Raw genomic sequence first — 26,935 nt, forward strand, 5'->3', positions numbered from 1 at the left:
TCAATCAGAACAGATTCCGGCCGAGTTTGTTGCTTTGTGGTTACAATAGTTTTTAAAGCCGCCAGTCACCTGTCATCTTCCAAACACAGAAAAGCAAAATAAGGGGCAGCCAGCTTCTTCAGTAAAGAACAGGGAAAACAATATATTTACAAAATACAAGTTCTTGCTTAACCAGAAAGTAAACCTAAATATCCTTCTAGGTGTGTTTTGAATTTTATTCCCTTGAATTTGAACATGAGCTTTCTAGGGAGAACAGACTGGCTTTAGCCTCTTACTGTATACAATTAAAAGTTCGCAGCACTCCAGTTATGTACCTTTTCATTTTGAACTTGAGCATTTTATTTGTGTTTAAAGACTTATGTTCAGATTCTGCATATTGTGTATATTGTAGATACAAGCACAATATATGTAAGTATTATGGGTGTATATATATATATGCACATAGATATGTATGTAAAAACATTGATAGCTATGTATATAAAAACACTATAAATAACAGACCCTTACAATTGCTACAGATACTTGAATTTTGGCCAAGTAGCTGTTTATTTTAACTCTAGCAATAAAATTTTGAAATACAACTTATTCATACCATACGGAAATGGGAGAAAGTAGCACCCCTCAGTTTTCTGGTTGTACTTCACTGCTCAGAGCTAAATCTGTCAGTACTTAGTCAAAGCCTGCTGAAATCCGGAACCAACAGACACATAAGGTGGGTTGTGTCACCTGGGAAACTGCAAGAGGAAGAATGCCCAAGTCTTTTTGTAATCCCTATGGCATCATTAAAAACTGAGCTCCTTATTAGGAAGTCTCCTACAGAACAGATCTTAAACCAGTTCCTTACCTTTGCAGGGTCAGAAGACAGATTTTCTTTTTTCCATCGGTTCTAATTGCCAAAAAATTGTTAGCCTGTGATATTTAAATAGATGAAGATAAAACTTTTACCTCTGATGTTGACATTGATGTTTATACTTTTGGACTGTGACAGGTATTACTTATAAGGATCAAATATACTGCAGCATTTCTACAAGCTTCTCAGACTCAGAAGGCAAATATGTAGTTGTCTTTTTCTGTACATGCACACCCAAACCATGACACTTCTGGGGTTTAATATTTTTTTTCAAGTGATATTTCACCACTTTAAGTTTTTTAATGACTAGAAATAATGTCTCCTCTGTTTGGCAGGGATATTGCTGCTAGAAATGTGCTGGTGTCTGCCACTGACTGTGTGAAATTAGGTGACTTTGGTTTATCTCGATACATGGAAGACAGTACTTACTATAAAGGTAAGTTGACACTGTGGATCTTTCTTGCAGGCCAGTTAGAACACAATTGCTCTTCACAATACCGATTTTGTTGTCAAAAGGAATTAACCAGCAATTCTTGGTCTAGCTGTTGTATTCGTATAAAAAGACAACCTATTAAACAGTTTAATAGATGGCAGTGGATTTCTACATGCATGCTTAAGGAGAAGAATCACAAGGTATGATTTAAGTTGCAAAAAGTAGGAGATTCATGTGTAGGTAGAATTTTGCTTTTTAGGACAAGTTTATAGTGTTTTTTTCACAATATTTAGAAGATTATCCACAGTTGAGGCCTGTTTGAAATAGTATTCCTATTCATGGCATAACATAGGTAGCCTACAATGAGTTCAAGGTTACCTACAGGTAAATTTTGAGGTTTTGCTGTCATTGTATGCTGCATACTTCAGATGTCTTGGACTAGGGAGATCCAGTACAAAATAGTCTTTAAAGCCTACTTTTTCCCCCATTTTGGATAGAATACTGATCTTAAGTGACTCTAGCAGCTGTGGGATGTCCTGCAGTGCATTTTAAATTATGAAATCATGCATTCATAAATCTAATCTTCAATATACTAGTTTCAGTCAGATGTTTTAAAATACCCTTTATCTGTCCCCTTATACTCCATTATGTTTCCTCATTTCATCTTGTATCACTGAGCTGCGTATCTTTGTAATTGCTGAGAGGAGAGGGGGAATGCTTTTGACATGATCATTTCTTGTTATGCTTTTGGGGTTTGTTGTTGAGGGCTTTATTGTGAGGTTTGGGGCATTATTTTGGTTTTTATTCATTCTTTTTTCTGTTTTATGTAAGACCAGACAACCTTCCCTTATCTTTATAAATCATTTTAAAAACACCTACTCCCTCGTTGAGGTTTTGTGATGGTTTCAGATTTGGTGCCAGTACCTTGTTGACTGCAATAATTGCATCTTGAAATAAGAATTAACTTGAAACTAGAAGGAGCTCAAACAGTCTGAATATTTAGGCAAAGAGGACTACTAAGCAGAGCTGGTCAGACCATACAGGAACCTCTTGTACAGAATTTGATGGTTAAAGTGCTTCACCAAAGATGTGGTTTTCCTATAAGTTATTTCTGAGAGCAAATTCTATGATTGAGCTCAGTAGTAGGACTAAAAACCTGCCTTGTCTTGCCTTCCCTGTAGCTTCCAAAGGAAAATTACCTATCAAATGGATGGCTCCAGAGTCAATCAACTTCCGACGGTTTACCTCAGCTAGCGATGTGTGGATGTTTGGTAAGTGAATACCAAATGGTGGGGGTTCTTCAGTGTCCTGTTTCGTTTTAACTACTGTAAATGAATACTTTCCAGATATTTGGCACTATTTTTACTGTACTTTCTGAAAATGTGGTTTCTTCCAGCACATTTTCCATCTCTGTATTTTCTTTCCTTTTTCTACTCAGTAAACCTAAAGTTTCATGTGCCCTTTTGCCCCTAGTCAGAAGCTGGCATAAATGAAGGTACAAGGAAATTAGGCCATAGTCGTAACAGAGATTATTTTTTTACTGTTTTTCCCTCTGGTTTCTTTGTGTTACACCATTGTTATTTGCTGTTTCTAGTTTATCTTTTCACTTTTTATTTTGGTGATATGCCCGCTTCCTTGCTTAGTGCATAGATCAGGCTACGTGATGTCCTGTTTCCAGATCTTTAATGCTAGATTCCCACTTAATTTGTCTTTCATAGCTCCTGCTAGCTTACAAAATATGACCAGAAGCTGAGTGAAAATAAGGGTAAATGGGAATATCCAGAAGCCTTTGATCTTTTTTCCTAAATATGCAAGTTTTTATGTGACTCTGGTTACCTGTGCTCAAACTGGTCCAGACTGCTGGTCTGGACAGACAGAACAAAGATAGGCTGTGTAAAGGAACAGAGGTGATGAGACTTGAAATAAGAGCAGGACAGGCAAGTAGTAGTTCATCCTCTTTGCAAAATATTGAATGTTTTTGAGTGAAGGATATGTGAATTTTAGCAGGTTTATAATAGTTTGAAGAAAACTTTAGTGCAGTCAGAGTTAGAAAAATGAAGTCTGTTGAACCTTTTGGGCTATTCTGAACTGACAGACCATTTTTCCCTTTGTGCTTTTAACATAGTTTCAACAGAAACTGTTTTATTACATGGCTTCAGCACAAAAAAATTGGATCAATGCCAGTGTTAAAACACCCTCAAAATGAAAACATGCTCTACATGTTGAAACAAGCCAGTTGGAACTAGTCAAAGGAAAAAGCAAACACAGCTCATTCTACCTCATAAAAAAAGTAGATTTGAATATGAGCAACCATTCTGATTTACACTAGGTAAAAGGTAGTTAAATGAAGCCAGGCTGCTGTGAGCCAGCTGTGGGTCATGCTTCCTCATAAATAGTTCAGGCTGATACTGCGTGTGTAATCCTGCTGCACGTCACTCTCTCTGCTGCCAGCCGGTAAGTCAGAACTGGTTCCCTAGCTGTGTGTTTTAGGAGAAGTTGTGTTGTTTGGCTGTACAAAATTGGGGGTTGTTTCTTTTTTAACACGTTTTGTTGTTTGCTCCCACTGGGGAAAATTTTTTTGTCTGTGTTTCTCAGGTGTGTGTATGTGGGAGATCCTAATGCATGGGGTAAAGCCCTTCCAGGGAGTGAAGAACAATGATGTGATTGGGCGAATTGAGAACGGTGAGCGGCTCCCAATGCCTCCAAACTGCCCTCCTACCCTCTACAGCCTTATGACCAAGTGCTGGGCATACGACCCTAGTAGACGACCCAGGTTTACTGAACTTAAAGCACAACTCAGGTAGGGTTATACTTCTGAAAGGTCATTTCCTTGTTCAGAAATATTTATTTTCACTGTGTCTTCTGTTAACAGTATTTTCTTTCTGTGGAAAATGCAAGACGTAGTGTATTAAGTTTTATCTTCAGAAGGCCAGGTTGTTGCTACTCTTTTGGAAATCTGGACCTTTATCTGTTGGAGAAAATTAGACTAGGCAGTAAATTCAAATAACTGGAAATATGAATCACCTTCCTTCTCTCCCAAGAAAAACTCCAGATTTTACTAGCAATTTATGTATGATTTCAGCTGTGTATGGTACAATCCTTGGGAAGGGAGTAGAAAGAATTAGAGTGATTACTTAGTCAAACATGCAGTGGACAGTTTGGGGGTATAAAGGTATCCTTTCTTGTGTAAATGAAGCATCGGGTCAGTGCTGTTGAAAGCTGTTTTCATAATGTGTAGCACAGTAGTTGCCCTGTGGCAGCTGTGTCAGTGCAGTTGCGGAGCCTGCAATAATTGCAGCATCATTAACCAGAAATTCTTTTGCCCTTTGTAAACCAGGATATAGACTACCTTATGTTTATCTTGGAACAAATGTGAGCACACACTTTTGAGATCAGTCTAAATTCACACCCTAGTTTGTTCTGCAAAGATTTATTCCAGTGGCCGTATCTCTGTTTCACCAGCCACAAAATGGGAGCGGTATTTAAACTTTGAAACATCACTGGGATATTGTGCAGACACTTGTGACATTTGTGACCACCTTTGGGATTTTATGAGGGCTCAGTATCTATTTTGCCTAATGCAATATAAGCTTCAAACAATATATAGGTATTGTACGCTGTAAATCCACTCTTGTATTTATTGTAATTCATTGCTGAGTTATTCAGTTTTATCTTCTATCTTGTTTGAAAGTTGTGCTTTGTGGCATGGTTTATTTTCGGAATATCATTTTGTGCTGTCACTGGATGTTCATGGTACAAGACAATTTGTAGGTGGTTAAAATAAGGGACGATTTAATTATGATGCTGTTTCAGAGTTGCTTGTATGGATAACTTGGGTACCTTTAAATTTTTTCCTATATCTCCAACCTATTTCATACAGTTCCACCATCTGTTACTCTGGGAGCTCCTGTGTAGACTCCTAAATTACATAGCTAGAGGAAGACGTAGCCCTTCTCACAAGTAACTTATCATTCTATTGACTCTGTGGAGTTAACCACAAAGGAAGGAATGGTAGGGCTGGGTAGGGATTGCAAGGAAAAGATATGACACAGTTGTGTGACTTGGGTAATAGGCGGAAATTGGCAATTCACTTGCCTTTTTTTTTTTTGGCTCTGGCAGAATAGCATTCTTCTTAATTTGCAGTCAGATTGTACTGGTAACTTGGAGCTGACTGGCACGGAGCAGAGTGAAGCCCTAAAAATGTGACTAGGAAGATGGCTGTAGTCTGTAAACCCAGGCAGGGAGAGCATCTCACCAGAAAGGAAGAGGATGAGTAAATCCAGAGTAAAAGTAATTGTGTTGAGGGTAGAATAAATGTAGACTGTACTCAGAGAGAGCGCAAAGGCAGCAACACCTATAACAGCGTAGGGCAGGAAGGAGAAATGGGGGAAAAAAAGTGAAGAATGGTGGGAAGGTATCACCAGATTCAGACCAGTGCACAAGAGCCTGGCTCTCCTTGGAAATGCACCGCCAAGGGACAAGCACCAGCACTCCTGACATGCAGCAAGGCAAGTTCTTGTTGGTTGGAAATCAAAATGTTCCCCAGTGTGCGTGGGTAAGCTCTGACACAGGTCACCCAGAAAGACTCTGGATTTCCGTGCTGGAGACTTTCAAACCTTGGCTGGAAAAGGCTCTGAGCAACCTGACCTCACCATGCATGGAGCCCAGCTTTACCAGGAGATTGGACTCAAGACCCCCAGGAGTCCCAACCTAAACAATTCCCTGGTTCTAGATGAAAAATGCACCAAGGGGGGTGGTTTTTTGCTCCTCTAGACATGGTAGGAGATTTGAAGCATTGTTTAGAGGATGTCCTCTCTCCTGGGGCCACAGCAGCCCTAAAATCCAGTTTTTTACTCTCTTCTCACCGAAGTAGAGAGTTTTCTGCCACTCCAAACTGGTGACCTTTATCTCTTGGAAGTTAGGCAGCACGGTTGTCCTTAGGGCTTCTTTGCTCTGCTCACAGAGTCGGCCTCTTGTTGGAAAGTTTCCCAATTCCCTTACGATGAGGCAATCTCAGGCAGCTAGGAAAGATTGTGTTTCACAACTCAAATTCCCATGAACTTGCAAAAACAAGCCATTTCCCTGGTGGCCTTTTCTGTGTGGTGTTGCTGCTGCTCGTCCTGGATCCTGTCCAAGGTAGTCTTTTCAAGCTGACTGGTTGTTTGCTTGAAGCCAGTGCTACAGCACCACAACATTCCTCTGTGTTGTAGTGAGAAAAAGTCCATGGCTTTGGGAAAGAACTTCTTTTTTGCATCTGAAATAGCACTAATGGGAGCATCAGCATTTCATGTGTTCTCTGTCTGTTATTTGATGCTTTTCTTATTTCATAGTAACATCTGTTTTGCACAAACTTTATTTGAAGCTGCTTGTGCAGTGCAAAGATGCTGATTTCTGTAGAATTTATTATTAGGGTAATAATGAGGCCTGATCTTTTATAGCATTTGATCTGTCCAAAGTGGATAGGGATGAATTAGTCTTCACAGCAAACACAGAAACAAACGAGTGGATTGTGGATTTCCAAATTTAATTCATCCTCACATCCTAGGTCCCTTTTTCAGTTGGAGGTAGGGTGTGTGTAAAAGATGAAGTCAGGAAAGTGAGGTGCTACCCCGATGCTCCTGCGATTCTGTCACTGACTGGGCCAGAATTAGAATCCAGGTTATTTTAAGCAGGAAGCATGTATTGCCTTGCTGATTTTGTGTAGATGAGATTTTTGGTCTTGCACTACATGGTAAAGAATGTAAAATGTCCTTTGTGAAGTGTTGAATGTACCCAAATCATGCCATATCACTTTTGCAGCATTTCTCTTCAAAATGACTCCTAGCCACTTACAGTAACTGTACACTTACTGTGCTATAATTGTACACTCACTATAACCATATCTATCTCATACATGCGTGTATTATTAAATTTAATTTATTCTTTGCGATGTTCAATGTGCTGCAGGTGTGTATTGCTGAGGTACCACCAGTTTACTCACACGCTTTCTTACAAGTCAGCTCCCAGGCTTGTGCTTGCGAGTTGTGGTGCCCTGAGTGTCCCTTTGGTTGGCAATTCTGTTAAAACTGGGGGGGGGGGGTGTGCGTTGGAGGTTCAGCTGGATTTTAATTTTGAGCTTTCAAATTAATGCAGTTGCATGACATGTTCACTGCATCATGGAAGGAATTTTGTGTGAAGTACCTATCACTAACCCTTTCTCCTAAAAATGGCAAAATAAGCAGCAGTTGTATGTCGCTGTGTCAGTGTCCCCATGGCCCTCTGTTGGCCACTGAAGGAGCAGCACAGGTTTTAACAGCAGAGACTCCTCTAGCATCATCCTAGCGCTGCAGGTCACGTTCAATACGGCTCAGGAAAAAAAAAGGGGGGAAAAAGACGATTCATGCTTTTAAAGTCTGTTTTTATGACAACAGTGACATAATTAACTGTTGAGAACTGGACTTGAGCCTTATTGTGACTGCATTTGATGTAGGTCCTGAAATGCTGCTTACAAATAAAAGAAACAAAACTGGTAGGAGTGAGGGCAGTTTGAGTCCTCTCCTTTTGTGGCATCTTGCCAAAAAAATATTTTCACACACACTCGAAATACATGATGGAGGCTGTAAAATGCTTCATTACCCTTTTGCACTTTGACAGTGACTGTTAAGAATAATCTATAATCCATTAAGAATCTGCTTTAAATTAGGGCAGTATGCAAAACTATGTTCCTCTGCATCCAGCTTTGCATTTCTGATGGCTGGAGACCAGAGAGGGGAAAAAAAGAAGCTGCTTGTACAGGGTCAGCACTTGCTGTAGGTTCCTGCACCACTGTAGCAGCAAACACAGCTATTGCTGTGCCTTTTGATTGACATGTAGGGATGAGTTTCAGTATTTCAGATATTCCTACACTGAAGCTCCCAGTCAATGTTTCCTTTTCAATGTCACAGGCCAATTTCAGTAAAAAGATTCTTTGCAAATGAACTAAGTTTAGCAATTATGTGAACATTTCATAGTCGAGGTTTTTCATCAGACTTAACCTCGCCAAGAAGATGAGTTAAGTCTGTGCTACCTCAAGATTTGCTAGGGAAATCGTATGAATAGAAATGCTTCTCTGCTTGTTCCGCTTGGCTGCTAAAAATATGTGCAGTTTGGGAAAATATGCCTAGATCTGACTTTCCTGACCTTCTGCAAATTACAATAAACTGTTCAGAGCACTTAAGCAGCTGCACTGAGAAAAGGTCAAAAATATCTCTTGGCACGCTCTTACCCTGTCTATGGATTGGTCTTCCCGTTGTAAAAACAAAGACGTTTCTGTGAGTCATTTATATGCTTTGTGTTTTTTCGAGTAATGCTTCTCTTGAGGCATTTCTATTTTATATTCTTGTCAGCAGTACTCAAGGGCATCCAAGTACAAATTCTACTGAGGCTGATCAGCCTTTGACCAGGCTACTTGCTGGGTTGCTGGGGAAGGGACCTTCTGGTGACACAGGCAACGGAAGAGCAGGGTGGGAGGAATTAGAGTTGTAAGGCAAAAAGCTGAGCCTGTGTTGTGAAAAACAAGTCATTTCAGTAGAAATTTGTTGTTTCCAGTGATATGATTGAGGTTAACAGTACTGTATTGAATACAGTGGCACCACAGATAAAATGGCTTTGGTAGCCAGGCAAAGGGGTATTGGTGTTTCATTCCGTTTTATAGAAAAACAGGACTGTGCTGTGACAAACACTCATGGCCGCAAATTGTCCATAAGCCGTCTCTGAATTTAGTCAGCTGCTTTTAGCTGGCTCCTGTTCCGTGCTTTTGCTCAGATTAGGGCAACTGCTGCATCAATTCATGCAGTTTCTTGGGTGGATTTTTTGGTGGTGTTTTGTGGTGTGTTCTTTTAAATCTTGATGTATTTTTTGAAAGATCATAATCGTGGTTCATGGTTGTGGATGCGTGTTGGCTGATTTCTCGTGCTACACAAAGATGCACGCTGATTATCCAAAGTGTGACCTAAGCTTTAAAGCACTGGGGTTTTGCTAGTTCTTCATGGGTTCAAGTACGAAATCCTGGATTTTCCTTATTCTGAAGGAAGAGAGAGATAAAATAGAAAAGTTTTCTCTTTTTAGTTCTCTCCGTTGGGCTGTAGCTGTGTTTCCGTGGTAGTTATATCAAGATGACTTTTGCAAATGACTGTGTGATGTTGGTTTTGTTCCACATTCTTGTGTTACTTCAGCAATGATGGATTGAAATTGCAGCAATACTTACAAACTTGGTTTAGCTGCAGTGAGACGAGATGACTTCTCTGCTTTTTAGCAGTGGCATAGATGCTTTTTTTTTTTTTTTTGGCTGAGTAAGGAAAAGCGAAGTTCTTGTCTCCAACCAAGCAGGAATTTATTCTTGAAATAAGCAGTGAAGTTCCAAGATCAGAATAGATTGCTGTGGTTGATCTCATCCATTGCATGAGTAATTCTGGGTGGTTATTTAGCCGACTGAACAGGAGATTCTAAACTGAGAACCTAGCTTTGTTTTTGGAAACTCTTTGAGTAATAAAGAAGCTGGGATAGCTCCTTTACAGGATTATTTTTACACTGGGGATAGCAATATGTAAATAATCTGCCCTGCTCACATCTCCAGACTATCCGTGTAGCGTGCAGCTCCAATGAATTTGCAGCTCCCTATTTCAAAGCTTCTTTCTGAATATTTTTCAAATGGCAAATATCCAACGTTAATAATCCACATAGCAGGACTGGGAGGAGGCTGCTGTGGGGGCAGCAGTATCACGTTGAACTTCAAACAGTCATTTTAATAGTCAGAACAGTGGTAAGTAGCGAACTAGTTTTACTACTGTCTTGTACTTTGCTGAAAATGTAGCCTTTTGACCTGAATGTTTAGAAGCTGAGTGAATACTGTCAGATATTTCTGCTTTGCTAAATTAGTTTGCTGAATGTGTTTCTGGTTAGGCTAAAATGTAAGAGCTGAAGACATAGTATTGAAAATGGTTTTTGACTGCTTCATTTTAAAAAAGAAAAAAAAATCCCAGTGATCTGAAGCTTTGCTGAGTTTCAGTAAAGATTTTCAGTTTGTTTTTAACCTTTGCTGCAGTTCAGTAGAATATTTTCTTGTGAAAAATTAAGTTTTCATGCAAGTAAGTGCTCTATTTATTGTTGTTGAGGATTTCTCTGTGTAATTACAAATCAAAAGAGCTGTTAACATGCCAAAAGAGTTTTGTGCAAGATCAACCACAGCTTTCTAAAAACTCGGCGCTCTTCTGTTGTTAGAAACACACTGGTAATTCTACAGAAGTATTTCATCCTGATACTGGTTTTCAGAAACCTAACCAATATAAGTAAAAGAAGCTTGTGTTTCAGTGTTCAGTCACTTTGTCAAATGGTGTTGATTAGTCTGAAAAATGTGAGAGCTCTGGGGAGAGGTTTGTTAGACATTGGACTGGAGTTTTACTTAAACATAATACGTTTTTCTTAGTACAATACTGGAGGAAGAGAAGCTGCAGCAAGAAGAACGAATGAGAATGGAATCCAGGCGACAAGTCACAGTATCCTGGGACTCAGGAGGATCAGATGAAGCTCCTCCCAAGGTAGTTAAGACTGCAAATTATGTGTGTTTAAATAACAAACCAAAAAAACCCCATTTTTATTCCATTTATTTCTTCAAAGCCTTCTTAGACGGGTTCATTCCAACAGCGGCGTTCTGGCCAATTTTGTCATCGTCTGCTGATACTTGCCTGATCGTCTGCTGATACTTGCCTGCAATGACCCAGCTGTATATGGACTGTTGTTAGAACCGATCCGTGCTATAATATCGCACTAATGATTTTCTGTTTCTTGTTGGTTAACTTGTAAAAGACTGCCATAGTTGCCACAAAATTGTTTCCTGGCCTTTTCTTTTTTCTTCTTTCTTGTAACACTTTTGTGAAACATTAGCTAGTGGGTTCTTAGACCAGTGTGAAGTGTGAAACACATCAGTGAGAGGATAGAAGTCACCTAATTCCATTTTCCTTATTCTGGACAGAAAATTAGGGGTTTGCTTCCAAGGACCTTACGCGTTTTAGTTTACACTTAGTTTTGTTTCTTTACTTGTGTGTCGTGTTTGGATGTCGCTGATGTGTTCTGCAGCTGTGGTAGTCCAACCTCACCGCTTGCTGAGCACTCTCTTCTCTCAGTAACCTGTTCGCTTCTCATCGGAGTTATTTTGCAGTGTGAAGGATCGAGGCTGTATTTTGAAGAATTTCATTTTGCACAGTCACCACTGTAATGTGGAATATTGTCTGTGTCCTGACCAGTTTGGGGTGAATTCCCGTAGCTGTACACGCAAGCTCTGGTGCTGATAACGATTTCAGTAGTACTGGTGCGGCACCTTCTGCTGCACGCATCCCCCAACGGTCATAGGAAGACGACTTATTTTTGTTTTGTTTTCTTTCCCCAGCCCCAGCCTGTTGCCTGATAGATTTCTGGGCTTGGTTGTGTGTTTTAATAGCTTTATGGCAACCGAGAAGTACGAGCAGTGGAATTGTTGCTTTCATTTCAGAGTTCAACACAGCAAACAATCCATCAACCTGCTTAGTCATTTGAGATTAACTAGCAGGATCTGGTGTGTATATAGACAGACAATGTTTGGAGTTGTAGAAACAGATAAACTGCATACGTTGGAACAGTATGCTACGTAATTATTACAACCTTGTTTGAAGTATTTGTTTAGGCTTGAAGCTTTGGGGCTAATCCAAATAAAATAAGTACCTTTCACTAATGTAACACATAAATTATGCTGTATTAGAAATTATCATCGTTAGAGCTTTGAGTGTGATGTATAAACTGAAACACTTGACAAAGAAGTGTTCAGGTTGAAATGAATTCTACCACTGCATATCTTTTTTGAGGGGGTCATATGTCCTCGCTGTATATGCAATGCAGTTGTTGGTCAGGTTTTTTATACAGTATTTTTGTGTAAAATATGGATGTGCATGCTGATGACATTGGAACAAGTTGAATTTCATAGATATGAGGTTTAAAGTATCTCAAGTTATTATCTAATTTTCTAATGGTGACAAGTGATGTTTTTCTTCCAAAAATTCGTTATAGAGGTTTCAGGTCTTTATAGGTTTTAAATTCCATTTGATTTATAGCCTTAAACTCCTACACGTTCTCAAGTACATCACGGATATCACAGTTTGTACTATGAAATTACTTCTGTCTCACAGTGATTTCTGTTAGAAACCGAAGACAGAAAATACCTTAGTACAGAATGATGGTGACATTTTTCATAAAATGACAATAAATTCTGCAATTTCAAAGTAATGTGGTGGTTGCCTTTAACTGCCAGAAGGACTGAAGGAGCCCATTTGCAGAAAGATGAGGTCTGGGGATTTTCCCCTCTTTGATTGCTTTTTCTTGTCCTGAAACACCCACCAGCACTGTTCCTCATACAAAAAAAAAAAACAAACCTTTGGAGGTTAGTATCAAACAAAATAACAGAACACTTCTGCTGGCAAGGTAAAAGTATGTTGTTCTGAGCAAACATTTCCAACATAAATTCTTTCAGTAGTGTGACATTTCTGTACCTGTTCTGGCAAAAGCGTTCAGTGTTTGCTGCAGCAAACGAGGCTTCTTTTCATGTAGTCTTTTATTAATAGTGCTGTCCGAATTTCTGTTGACTTTTCTCATGTTTTCCTGTGGTTATACGTCTTGTTTGTTTACATGTAAAGTATTGCCCTTCTCCTGAAGGAGTAAAGCAAGATGGTCAGATAAAGACCCTTGATAGCTGTTCTTCAGCTGTCCTTTCTAATAGGAGCTAGTTCTGTCTCAGTTTTTCTTGCCAAACAAAGCATGGATGATGAAGAGACCGTGGAGTTCAGAATATGATCAAAAGCACCTTCCATGTTGAGGCAATTAGTTACACAGAAGTTAATTATCAGAACTAATTTTAGTCCTCGGAATAACACACGGAAATATTTACGCTAAACGAACCAGTTTGAGTTGTGTTCTGACTGAGGCAAAAGAGTTTACTTTTGGGAATGGTCACAAAAGCAACAAATTAATAGCAAAACTTGATGTACTGCAGGTCATGAACTTAGAAACAATGCTGCATTTGCACCTGGAAACTTGAGTTAAAAAGTATGTTCTTAACTGATGTCCTCTGTAGGGTTAAACAGCACACAGCAGGTCATTCAGCACAAGCAATTAAATGCTCACAAAGCATTCATAGAGCAGGCATTATTTATTGACATACCTGGCAAACAATTCAGCTGCTTCCATTGCCAAGCAAAAATGGGGGAAAACGTCATTTTAGTTGTTTAAAAAACCGTTAGTCATTTTAGAAAATTCATTGGGAGGGGGGTTTGAGTTTGCTTTTGCAATGTACCACCTATGTAAATGTTTGTCTCACCAAAGAGTAATTTTCTGGTTTAAGTTTTCTGTTTATAAAAGAGTCTAAAAATTCCTTTACATTTCCAGCCCAGTAGGCCTGGTTACCCCAGTCCGAGATCCAGTGAAGGGTTCTATCCAAGTCCACAGCATATGGTACAGCCAAATCATTACCAGGTATTACATTTAACACTGTGCATGTGTTTCTTCAAATGTGGGATTTATTAACTCAGTTGCAGCTGGTGGGATTGATTCACTTTTTACACTTTTTTTTTTCTTTTAGTTCAGTTCTGTTAAATTATTTTTGTTTCACATCAGAACAAACCCTGAACTGAGCCTGGCAGGTTTACTCCAGATGGCAAATGTTTTTTGTGTCTGATATGGTGCTCAGATTCCTAAAATCACAGTAAAACACATCAGACATTTTCATATTTATTGAAGGAATGTGGTGGTCATGTTAACGTTTGTGCTAAGCTATGAAATTACTCACCTTATAAAATGGCATTAACTGATGGGCTTTCCTTGGGCTTATTGATACTCTGCGGCCTAATGTTTCTCAGAAACATTTTCTGTTGACTGATAGCTGCCTTAGATCTACCTCATCGTATCCTCAGAGGTTTTGGTTTTCTTCCTAATGCTGCTGAAGAAATTTAAGACAAAAGTTTGTTTTGAATGTACTTTACGCATTCTTGGGTTTGTTCAAAGCTACAGCCGTATACGGCAAGTCTCTGGTTGAGATTTTTGGGTTTTTTCTATGGAGAGAGGGGTGTTTTCATTGTTTTAATGAGTATTTCAGACTCATTAAAACTCCTTTGATTTTCCTGTGGTGAAGTTCTCAGGCCACACAGCTAAGCACACTAATTACACGCTGTCACTCAAGACTTAAGCTTGTAACATACACTAGGGGGTCCGTTTTTGTATGGCTCTGTAGTTTGCAGGCTCCTAGTAACTTGAATATGAGCTCTGCGCTGTAGCTCTTACAAGTGTATCAATAGCTTTATTTTTGTTCATCAGAGGACTTCGATCTTCTTGGCTGCACAGGTTAAAACATGCTTTCTAATGCTGCTGTTTTGATAAGCATCCTCATTGTTATAGTTATCCTCGAAAGTTATATTTATATATATTTATATACAATTATAGTTATCCTCAAATAGTTATGTTATGAGAGGCATCCTCAAAGACTTCAAAAAACCATTTTGTGTCATATTTTGGCTCGACCTCCTTCTGATGTTGCCTCCCCTCCTCCCTCTCAGTGACTGCTTGACTTATTTCTGCACTCTCAGTATTTGCTCCCTTGGGCGGGGGGAAGCTGTTAATTACAGGGAAGAATAGGTCTTCTATTAATGTAACTTTTTTTTCTTTCTTGTCCCCCTGCCCCCCAAGGTGTCTGGCTACCCTGGTTCTCATGGAATACCGGCCATGGCAGGCAGCATTTATCCTGGGCAGGCTTCTCTCTTGGATCAAGCAGATTCCTGGAACCATCGGCCTCAGGAAGTATCAGTGTGGCAACCAAACATGGAGGTATCGTGAACTGACACATCTATCGTGCTCTGTACAATAAATGAACTTTTTTATCAGTTAGGTACACCTGGAGATCATTGTAGGAAAACTTAAGTGTTTCCGTCATATTTTTTAAATGGCCTTACTGTAATGGGATGGGAGTCACGACTGAATTCTCTTTGAAACAAATCTTCCTGTGTGATGCTGAGCATAAAGTGTACTCTTTACACAAATTCTTGATGAAGTTATTACTACTTATTATCGTAACTGAGTGAGTGAGAGCAAATATTTGGGGTTTGTTAAAAGAAGACTTTACTGAAACTTACTGCTGTAACTAGAGATGGGAACGTGCGTGTAAAAATGTGTAATATCGTTGCTGTTTAAAAATATCTCTCACGGGAGATACCCAGCATAGCTAAAGTATCTGAGGCTTCTCTGTAACTTACCCAGAACAGAAAATTAAACGGTCTGCAAAACCGTTCCTGAGTTGTATTCCTGTTAGGTGCTTTTCAGCCTGTCATGATTGCACAGAGCTGCTGGAAGGAACATCAAATGAATTCCTTCTTTAACCTTCAATCATTTCTTTTCTGTTCTTCTCCAGTATTTTATACTTTTCTCATTCCATTTTATTCTCCCACAAAGACTCACTTTGTGCAGCTTCTGTCTTAAATCTGCTTCCTCTCTAACCAGTGCTCTATTCCCTGTGCCTCGGATAAACATTTAAGTGATTAGTGAGGCTTACCCCTTAAATACAGACAAGCAGACAGGTGTCAAAGTCTTAATTTTCTCTGCTTACTCTTGGTTGAGTTGGCCATATATTCTGCTATTGCAGCTTGCTGCCATGCTGCTGCTGTTCAGCTGTATGTAGTTGAGGGTTGTAGTCCCAAGTAGTTAAACATCCCTGTGGAATATTGGCTCTAGAAACAATTTAGTCTATGTTATGCTTAAATAAAGTGTTGGTGGAAGCATATGAATGCTTTGCACATGTTTGTAATACTAAGTTACAGCCAAAGTTTTCACAAAAGCTTGGGAATCTGGTTACCTAAAAACAATCTCAGTGAAGTTTGTTACCAAACTCCCTTTTGATTTTTTTAAAATACCGATTTACACACTACTTGCTAATGATTTCCAGACAGCGTTGGGATATGGTATATGGAGTATTGTAAACTTAAGACATGCATAAAAACTTGTTCAAAAATCCATTAAAAATGTTTTTGTGACAGGCTTTGCAAGTGTCAGCTCAAACTGAAAAGCGTATTTGTTTTGAGTAAAAATGTACCTTGCAGCTTTTAACAACTGGCTAGTTAGATTATTGCTCAAGAGCAGGAAAACAAAACTGATAAAGCTGGTTTTGTTATCCAACTTAAATGAAGTGTGATATATGAAGTTACAATGTTGCTGAAAAACAACACAGGATTTTTCAAATCCTTTTGGTTCCAATGATTAAGAGCAAGGCAGATAAAATGTTTGTAGTCGTAGAGTTTCTTCTGATGGTCCACTTCAGCTTGTGAGGAGTTGAAGGAACTCTGCTTGACTGCTGTTGTGCATTTGGGCTTTTAAAAATCTCTTCTTCTATAATCTGTAAGTTCTTGTAGCTGTTTATACAAATTTTAAGTTGTTAGGAGACTGAATAAACTTACTGTGTTTTGTAGGATTCAGGCACATTGGACATAAGAGGAATGGGGCAAGTTCTACCCACGCATCTCATGGAGGAGAGATTGATACGACAACAACAAGAGATGGAAGAAGACCAGCGTTGGCTTGAAAAAGAGGAACGATTCCTGGTAATACTTGGTTTTATAGTGCTTCCTAATTTGTTCTGAATTTTCTTTTTTTTGTTGCAGCTTGCTAAAACTGGTCACTTCTGTGAAATGAGAATATTTACCGAACACAGGGTTCGCTACCAAAATGTCAGTATGGAAACAGTTTTTAAATGAAGTGTTCAGCTAGTGAGGCCTGTATTCCAAATACCTTGAACAGCTGCTGTTTTCAGTGAATCTCATTTTATACAGTTGAGTATTTCGGTGTGGGAAGTTGTGGGTATAATTCTGTGCCAATCTGGAGATTGCCTGTTTGTTCTTAAGGAGATTGATCTGTGCATACTCTACCCCTAAAAAAAGGGATAACCGTCAGCCATCTAAGAACCCTGACTATAGTGAGGGTTGCAAGCAGTCTTGCACTGGAGGAATAATGAGACATGTTAGTGGGAACAAATAATTGGAGAGAGAGCTCTGTGAGGTGGGGAAAAAGCTCTGAACATCAACAGGAGGAGGAAGAGGAAATGCATTGGTGGTGGGCTCTTCTGTTGCTGTTTCACTGAGCAGTGGTTTGGTGTCCGAAGGGGTTTTGGTAGCGGGGAAGGGGGCTACAGAGACGGCTCCTGTGAAGAAGCTTCAAGAAGTTCCCCTGGCTCCAATTTCAGACCCGCCTCTGGCAAAGGCCAGACCAATGGCACCTCTGCAAATAACTCTATTTAAGAGTCAAAGAACCTGTTCTGATCTTTGTTCGTGGTTCTTTGTTGGTGAGCAGAAGAGAGGAGGGGGATGGGAGAGACACAGCCCTGTGGACACCCCAGTCAGTGAGGCAGGAGAGGGGGAGCTGTGCCGGAGCAGAGGTTCCCCTGCGGCCCATGGTGGGGTGGCGGCTGAGCCCCTGCAGCCCCTGGAGCCCAGCGGTGGCCCAGAGGTCGCCCTGCAGCCCGCGGAGGGCCCCAGGCCGGAGGAGCAGGGCCCGGGCCCGAAGCAGCCGTGGCTCCGAGGCAGCCCGCGCTGGAGCCGTCCGTCGGTGGGAGGGCGGCAGCCCCGGGAGGGACCCGCGCTGGGGGGTTCTGGGGAGCTGCGGCCCCGCGGGAAGGACTCGCGTTGGGGCAGTTGGTGGAGGAATGTCTGCCGTGAGAGGGACCCCGCGGTGGGGCAGGGGAGGGCTGCGAGGGCCCCTCTCCTGAGGGGGAAGGAGCAGCGGAGACACCTTGTGCCGGACGGACTGTGACCCCCATTCCCTGCCCCTGCGCTGCTGGGGGAGAAGAGGGAGCAGAGCTGAACCTGGGAAGACCAGAGAAGTGGGGGGGAAGGTGTGTTGTATTTAAGACCTGGTTGTGTTTCTCATTATCCTTGATGGTGGTTGTTTGTATTAAATGTATGTTGTTATGCCCAAGTTCAGTCTGTCTTTTGCCCGTGACCATAATTAGTGAGTGAGCCCTCCCTGTCCTGTGTCTCAATCCTCAAGCCCTTTTGGTTGTATTTTCTCCTCCCCATCCCTCAGGGGACAGGATAGGGGTGAGCGAGCGGCTGCATGGGGCTTTGTTACCAGCTGGGTGGCCTCAAACCACGACACTCTGCAGTTGCACGTTTTCTTGTTGTTCGTGCCACTGGTGTGTTTTTCAGTTCAACTCTGGCTTACTGGTTGTCAAATTTCAAGTTCTGTTCTCTTACTTGAGACTGATGGCTACAGACGCAGCAGAAGATGGTAGAAGCACATTACTCGATCTTGGCTCATGCTGGGGAGCCTATGGGTGTGTGAGCCTCACTTGACAGGTGGATATTTGCAGTGGTGTGGTATGGGTTGTGACAGACATCAGTTGCATGTTTGGTCTTAAGTATATTTCAGGAATTGCAAGAGTTCTCTGCACTGTCTAGAACTGGTCTCCAAGAGAATCTTAGTTGTACAGATGAATTATTTTTATTTTAGACCCCAGAGTTGCTGGTCATGGTTGTGTTGAAGAACTTGAAACAGTCTTTTAGGGATCTTGAAGGCAGGACGTTAAATTCCTTGAAAATAAGAATTTATGCTTTATTCTACAGGAAGCCAGTGGGCGGGAATGGAGAGCGGGTCTTGTACATAGACGATGTTACCAGGACCTTTTTCCTTGCCAATTGAATTGTTTTAGTCTCTCAGGGGTTTAGTTATGTATGGTATTCAGAACTTTAGAACAGCTGATGGCTGTGGAGACAACCAAGGTAGGATAAAACTCTACTGATAGATGACCCCACGTCCAGTACATGTTCTAGCCAAGATCCAGATTGTGCCAGAGTTAAGATGTTACTTTTGATTAAAGGATGTTGAAGCCTGCTTTTGGCTTTTTTCCTTGTAAGCGCACTTGGGAATTTGTGGTTTGCCATTGGATGACCATAAAGAAACCACTGTACCCAGATTGCTTTGTTGAATTTATTACAAGCTGAGGGGAAGGGAAAATTTCTTCCCTAATTTGGGCATTAGCTTTTCCAGTCTCGAGTGGCACCAGTTGCTTGTGACTTCCAGAAGCCCAGGAGGTCAAACTGATCCCGTTGTCGGTTAAAACTTTCAAGACAGTCAAGAACTTTTTGAGGAATTAATATGCTTGTTGAGAATGAGGCATCATGATTTCAGGTGGCAGTATGTTGTGTGGGAACTTTCTGCAGAAAACTTTCTGACCTTTCTGGCTTTTTCTGCCAGATAATTATTTTACAGATTATTTAGTTATTACGCAAATAATTATTTGGAGTGTTTGTTTTGATTCAGCCTCTGGACCATTAGGATGGTTACCGTCCCCAAAATTGCTGCTTGAGGAGGGTTTTGCTGATTTTGATCTGTGATACGGTCTTAGTATACATTTGGAAAAAAATCACCGTGTCTTCAATATGTGTTAGTTTTTATTGCAAGGAGACACCATCTCTATTGCCACTACTTACTCAAAGGAGAGCTAGTGCTGATGAACTCATGAGCAACTATACAGCTCTGCAGCTTTGCCAGAGCTGGATTCGGTTGATGTAAACCCTTAGAGGGTTAAAAAGGAAAAAAAACAGAGAAAGTTTGAGTGGAAGTAAATATGAACTGAAATGGCCAAAATGAGGAACTGGAATCCATAGGAGACTTTACTTCTGTTTCTTTCCACCCTAACATTTTGACTATACAGACTCTGGGGTTTATACTTGAATGCCGGTTCAGATTTATACACTGTGTCAAAAGCTGAACAAGGTAACGGTAGCCACAGGGTGTATTTAAACCCGTAGTGGGATGTATGTCAGAGTAATCTTCCGTTTACAGATGAATGTTTCTTGGCAAAGGAATGTGGTTTTCTAGGTTCAGCCCTGAAGAAATTAAGATGGTAGAAAAGTCATTGCGGGGAGTCAGTCTTGGAGGCCTTGCAGATCTCCTGAAGGATATCCACAGTTCTTACATAAGAGTCCGAACACAGGTGCAGTGTCGAAATAATCCACATATTACACACACACGCTTCTTGGCCCATGTCCTCTAGCGAATGACTGGTGACATTTCTTCTCTTGGGAAAAGGACCTTCCCTAATTTCACTCCAGGTGATTTCGGGAGGAGAAGCAACTTACTTCCTCAAAATTGATGTCATATCTTTCGCTTGCTTTTGAGACGCTTTTCTGCGCTAATGTTTAGATTTTGATAAAATAGTTTGCTGAAGTCTCGCTCTCCATTGCCTGCTATAGGCAGGTTTCAGAAGAATATTTTTTCTTTTGAGCACAGAGAACAATAGAGAGACTAGAGCCAGATTTTAATTTTTAACTTATGTAACCCTACAGTGTTGTGTTCTCGGTTTAAACCGGCTGCTTTCAAAAGCAGCTCTGTTCACACAGTCCTCAGACTCCTACAGTATATCTCACTTCTGCCATTGAGAATGGGACTCACAGGGGAGCAACTGCAAATCATTTAATGTAAAACACTGCAGCGAGGAGGAAAATCCTCAGTGGGGAGTGTATTAGTACAATTTTTGTTTCCCCAGAGTAACACCAACTTGCTCACAACTTGAAATTGATTGCTGCTTCTCCAGGATAAAAATACAACTCAAAGCATGTTAGTACAAGTATAAACAGCGCTGATGCTGTGTGTGCTAGAAGAGACACCCCAGATGAAGAATTAAATTGCAATGGCATTGAAATGGAAATTCGCCAGTCTTCAGAGGGGTTGTTATCTGTGTAAGCAGTTTGCTTGAAACTGGTCCTTTGAGAACATGTGACTAGTCAGTACTTGAAAGGAGATAGAGATTTTGTTTGCAAGCTGCAGCCTTAACAGAATCAGAATTCTGACATTCAGCTGTAAAAAGAGAAAACAAACATCTCTCTTCATGGGAAGCTTCTGAATGAAAACAAATCTGTTGTGTAAAAACTGAAGAGTAAAGAAGTGTTTAATTTTAAATTGTACCAAATATATGCATTGGGAGGTGAGAAGACAATTGAGGGGGCGGTGATTTGGGGGGACTTTTTTCCGAGGACTGATGCTTCTACCCACCCCGTGATGGAGGGGGGATGTTGCACGCCAGTCTGATAGCTTGAATGGGCGCTGATTAAACCTGGGGGCTTTCGTGCTTTCTTCATAAAAGTGCTTTGGATCTCAGCATCTCCAGGAAGGAGGACAGAAATCTCTGCATTGTTTCTGAGGAAGCTGAAGCAAAGACAAAGCATTACTGCACTTTAAGCTTGATACAGGTGACTGTAGAAGGCAGTCTCTGTCCAGGGCAGAGGCAGGTGGAAGGGTGAGATGGCTGCAGTACAAACACGTTACATCAAACAAGCGGGTGTCTGTTTGGCCTTGTATGGAATAGGGGTTTTTTAGGTGCTGTGCTCCTGAGGACTCAGTTTTTCACTCATCATTTATGTCCTGGGATGTTTAGACCTCAGCAGACAAGCAGAATCACAAGAAATTAATGAAATCCTCATTCTGCACTTTCTCCTGAGTTGTTTTTTGATCATATGGATATTTACTTGTGGGTTTAGGCAGAAGTTTGGAACTGACAAAAATTGTTGTGATATTGGATATTTTTTTAATTGCCTCTAGGAAAGAGTATATCTTCTGTATTTTAGTACAGAGTTTGACCCAAAAGGAGAATCCCCTGTAACCACAGATAGGAAACGGGTAGTGACGATGCCGTGAGAGAGCCTGCTGAAGTGGTAGCTCGTTATTTGCTTCACAGAGTCTGTAGGAAGGCAAGTGTGTCATTCTGTGTCTTTTCAAGGTGACCCTTTAAGTTCAGCAGTGTCATGAAGTTAGTGATTTTTATGCTGTAACTTTTGGCACCGTCGCTAACTATCCCTGAACATTTTGCAGGATGTGTTCCTTCTTTGGGGGCTGTTCAGTTACCTGCTTCCTCATTCGTATTTAGTTTCCAGTTTGAAGCTTTCTTTTGAGGCTGTATTGATGGTATGTGACATTTTTTTTAATCATACAAAATCAAGATATATATGTGCCTGCCTTTTAGTGACTCCTCAGCAGACAGAGCAGTGTTGTGCTAAGAAGTTTTATAGTCCTTTGCTGTGATAGATTAAGAAGAAATAACTCGCATAGTTTCCTTATCATGTTTGGGTTTGTTTTTTTTTTAAATTCCCACATAGTTGTGGTTTTGTCCTATTTTGATACTGAGAACTGCAATTCAAATATAATTGATGTGAACTGTTGCTAAAATAAGATTTTAATTTTTAGCCTGAGAAAATCCCACCAAGACGTTACAATTTGGCATGTCCTGAGAATGCCAAGACTTACATGTTCTTTTATTAGTGAGCAACCAGAAATACTGGAAATAAAGTAGGTTATGTTCCAGTTTGTCAACATATGCATCCTGTCTGAAAAGTCCTCATGACGTTTCCAAAGATTTCAGATCGTACACTATTTATTAGGAAGAAAAAAACATGTACTTTGCAAGGGTCTTGATTTTCTGCAAGATAAACATTTGATAAAATATAGTTCCTCCCTGAAATATGTATCTCTAATGAATATAATGGTAAATGGGAAAGACTTTGCTGAAACTTGCATTTTAGTTTAGTAGACTTGGTGCTTTCACAAAGAAAAAAAAAATTCAGAGCACTGCAGTTTGTGTGCTTAGGAAGTCCCATACGATGAGTTTGAAACACATTTGAAGATGATTTGTTGTCACAGTCAGTCACTGTTTAGCTTCAAGCCTTGAAAAATACACTCACAAGTGACCGCTTTTTCAGGTAAAGCTGAAATCCTAAATCTCCAATTTTCCAAAGCTTCATTTTCTGGAACAGTCCTACACCAGAGTTAAGCAGGGCCTTTGTAGCTCAGCACTCTTACTAGCTACATTCAGCTTGGGGGCTTCATAACCAAGTGGATGTCTTGAGGGTTTTCCCCCCTCCAAGTCATATTCCTGTTGTATATAGACCCTCAGGACAGTTGTGCTCCAACAAGTCCCAGAAATGTTCTCCATGAACACGCGCACGCTGAGCATCTCAGCACCCACCACCCAGTTTCCAGCCCCTTTAGCTGCCTCTCCGAAAGGATCGGTTCCTGTCTGGCCAAGAAGCTCTGTGTATCTGATGGTATGCCCAGTACCAGGATGGGAGGGTCATTGGGAGGAGTCTAAGGTTTTTGGAGGGACTGCCGTGGAGGTATAGGGCCATAGCAGGGCCTGGAAAGATGGAAGGGTGTGCTTTGGGGCTGTACAATGGTCTGTAAAGTACCGAACAGGGCAGTTCTGGTGTGAGGCTTCGTTTTGACCTTGAGAATGTTGCATTAAACACGTCTGAAGGATCTCGGTATTAAAAATTCAGCAATGCGTTGCTATCTAATGCCAGCATGAGAAGCTAAAATTAAAACACTGTAGAAGCATAAGAATTGCTGCTATATAATATTTTAAAATACAAGGGGAGTTTGATTTAGATATCACCTTTACTGTAAAACAGTTTGTCTTTAGAAATCTCCGTAGCTACACAAATTAATAAATCAGAATATCATTTACTAAAACGGGAGTTGTTAGATGCTATTAGAACACAGTCAAGCCACTAGAAATAGAGTTGGGCCTCTTAGTTATTGGACACAGAAGTGTGTTGAATATTTCTCCGTTGTTTCTTGTGTTCCTAACTATCCGACTTTTGATGGGGCAGAAGGAGGAAAACATTGAAGAAGTTGAAAGTTTGTGTAGCACTAAAGATTTTCAGTCCTTGTTTCGAAGATGTAAATGTGCAGATCGACGACATGCAGGTGCGGTGTGTAGCTGTGCAGGCTGCTCGTGGACCCTCTGGTTTGCCGTTACCCCTTGGCACTTGGAATCTTCATTTTCAGATCAGGTTCTTGTAGATCCCTGGGCAACACCACTGCCTTCCATAGTTTTGCTTGCATGGGGGTTGTCAATAGGACTCAGTATTTTTGGTGGCAATATGTGAAGCAAGTGTTCATCCAGTTAATAATGCTCATTTTGGTACTATTTTCTGTGTGTGTTTACAACTTTCTGTGAAAGGATCCTTGGGGTGTAGCTAAGTGGTTGTATATTGTTCGTGTACATGATGCCCTGAAGCCCACTCGTGTGGTGCACGTTTGCTGCTGGTGGTGACTTGGGCAATTGAACCATTGCTGTGATGTGAGGTTGTAGAATTGGGTGTTTAGAGACTTTAGATGCTGAAAACGAGGACCTTGTTAGCGAGACAGGGAGGGGAGGAGGTGGATGTTATGTCTGTTAATTTAACTTTTTTCTTATAATACTAGAAAAAAAAATCTATTATTTGGACTAGTGTGTATTTTGTGCTTCTGGATCTTTTAAAATGCTTGACATTTCATTATCTTTGGTGTCTGGTTTAGGGTGCATTTCTGGAGTAATAAATTGTTAAAAGTGCAAAGAGCATTAAAGACCCCTGTGATGAAATAGTCTTTGACTATTTCCACAGACTTTAGGCACTTCCCTGTCTAGAAATGGACAGGAAACAATGGCAAATTGTGAACATCAGTGTAATAGAGGTGTAGTTAGTCATATACTTAGATAAACAAGGGTAGCTATTTGCTTTAGCTTAAAAATATGATGGGAATCTAACATACCCATATCAAATGAGACTTGAATCAGAAAAAATTTCTTCATCATAGTAAAGGAGATAAACTGGAGTTCCATCGTAACATTTGTCACAAGTTGCCGGAGAAAAATTGGGAAATCGCCTGCTTGTGTCTGCTTCAGTTCTTCATGTTGAAAATGGAGTTAAATATTTTCCTGTCTAGTGTGATTTGTCTATTTTTAATCTGCAAGTTCTTTCAGGCAGCGACTGTCTCTGGCTCTTCCTCACTCAGTCTGCAGAAGACTGAATGAAAATCCGAAGTATAAGCCCTTCTGGTAGACTGCCAGCATAATTGGCGTATTTTTAATGATAAAAAATCAATATTAATGTATCTTTGCAAGTTCCGTCTACCCTGCTGGCTTTTTAGGGTCATTTAGCAGGCTATGCAAGTTGGAATTATTCTTTAGTGCTTTTAGAAAGGAAGAAGGAAAGGGATCTGGAGTAGCTTTAAACAAGAAACGGGTACATTTGGCCCTCGAAACTGACCCTGAAAGAACATGGGGTCAGCTTAGTTATAGTCAGAATTCACACACCTACATTTCTGTAAATAAAAACATGTTCATTCTCATGCCGTGTGTCTCCTTTTTATGTATAGATATGTACAGCCCATGTGAAGGAGGTTGTATTTACACTGATGCAGATGCGCATTTTACCCATTTTCATTAACTCCTGATCCAGTCTCACAGGAGAGTGAATTGAAGAGTGACATAAATCCTCTTTGGTTTTGTGTGCCAGAATTAGTGCACTACAAAAGCACTCTGCTTTTGCTGGGCTCGTGTCTTCAGATAAGTGTTAACCTGTCTTGCACGTGCTCTTCCTTTGTCTTTCCATGTCATTAATGTTGTCCTTGAAGAATAAACATAACATACCTGGATTTGATGGGGAAATGAGAAAAATGACTGGTTTCTGTGGGGAAAAGAAAATGGTGTGGACTCATTTTTACTTTTTAAAACAACTAAGCCCCGGGTTCCTGTATCTGCCTTAAAACACACAAAATAGAAATTATTTTGTTGCTTGTATCAGGAGAATAGTGCATGTGGGTGTCTTTATTAGTGTCCTGTATCCATGTGCAGTGCTTAAAGAGCTCCAGTAATTGGCCCCGTTTGCAGGCTCGGAGCAGGAGCCAAGGACATATAAGCCGTCCACAGGCCGGAAGCGGGAATTAATGCGCAGCATTTCTCATCCCGTGGTTGAAATTTTGCTGTTGGGAAGCAAACGGGGTTTTTTTAAAAAACAAAACAAAACAAACAATTTTTGCTGCCTTTGAGAAAGTTAAAATGCAGGTTTTCCAATGTTGTGTTAGGGAAAGGGTACTTTCAATATTTATAACAAGGGTTTTTACATATACGCTGAGAATGGGTGGTTGAGAAGCAGGCGAGAAGGCTGCCAGCAGTTTCAGTAGCTGCAGTCGCAGCAGCGCGTAGTCGGCAGCAGCGGGGGTGTATAGACTGGAACGAAATGACATCTGTCTTTGTCAGTGTAAATTTTGAACAGTATTTTCCTGTCTGTAAAATGATTTTAAGCCTAGGTCGCGTGGATCGGTTAAGCAGAGTACAGAATGAAATTATCAATTTTTGTTTTAGAAACCCGACGTGCGGCTCTCCAGAAGCAGCATCGACCGAGAGGATGGAGGTCTCCAGGGCCCAGTAAGTATGTGTGGGATCTTTTCCTCTCCCAACTCTTTCTCCAGTTTCCTGGTAGAACATGTTGTACGCTGGCTTGATTATGGTAGATGATTTAAAGTTTTTCCTAAAAGTTTCCACTATTACTGCGTGGTTCTACAGCTTTCCAACAGTCTCAGCTTCTGTGGGAACAGCAGCCGTAGCAAACTTGTTCGTGCAGCAGTTTGGGGGATTTGGAGTTTATTGGTTTTTTTCCCCCTTGAAGCTGCTGTTGAAACAAATACTAAAATGTTTCCCTGAATATGTTGCAATAATTTTTAAGTGTTCATGTACTGTGTAATTGGGCCTTTTATTTAAAAATGTGGATAGTTTTGTGAAAAGTTCTGTCAACAGGAAGCGGGATTAAACTAACTTTTGC

The 26,935-nt window shown here is 40.6% G+C and overlaps 1 protein-coding gene across 27 annotated transcripts in view; it reads left to right on the plus strand.

Moving 5' to 3' along the window:
- The window catches only part of PTK2 (protein tyrosine kinase 2), a 164,160-nt gene that overhangs the window by 120,807 nt on the left and 16,418 nt on the right, over nt 1–26,935 (plus strand). For 16 of the 27 annotated variants that reach the window (XM_086466084.1, XM_086466085.1, XM_086466110.1 and 13 more), the window contains 8 exons: nt 1,186–1,286; nt 2,465–2,554; nt 3,879–4,083; nt 10,726–10,837; nt 13,710–13,796; nt 15,003–15,140; nt 16,772–16,903; nt 26,479–26,541. In XM_086466084.1, the coding sequence (XP_086322210.1) occupies nt 1,186–1,286; nt 2,465–2,554; nt 3,879–4,083; nt 10,726–10,837; nt 13,710–13,796; nt 15,003–15,140; nt 16,772–16,903; nt 26,479–26,541 (928 nt within the window). Of the gene's footprint in view, nt 1–1,185; nt 1,300–1,377; nt 1,395–2,464; nt 2,555–3,878; nt 4,084–10,725; nt 10,838–13,709; nt 13,797–15,002; nt 15,141–16,771; nt 16,904–26,478; nt 26,542–26,935 lie in introns of all 27 variants that reach the window. The other 11 variants (XM_086466107.1, XM_086466092.1, XM_086466089.1 and 8 more) reach the window with 2 other exon arrangements.

Source organism: Leptosomus discolor, chromosome 5, assembly GCF_034619465.1.
Source record: "Leptosomus discolor isolate bLepDis1 chromosome 5, bLepDis1.hap2, whole genome shotgun sequence".
Lineage (NCBI taxonomy): Eukaryota > Metazoa > Chordata > Aves > Leptosomiformes > Leptosomidae > Leptosomus > Leptosomus discolor.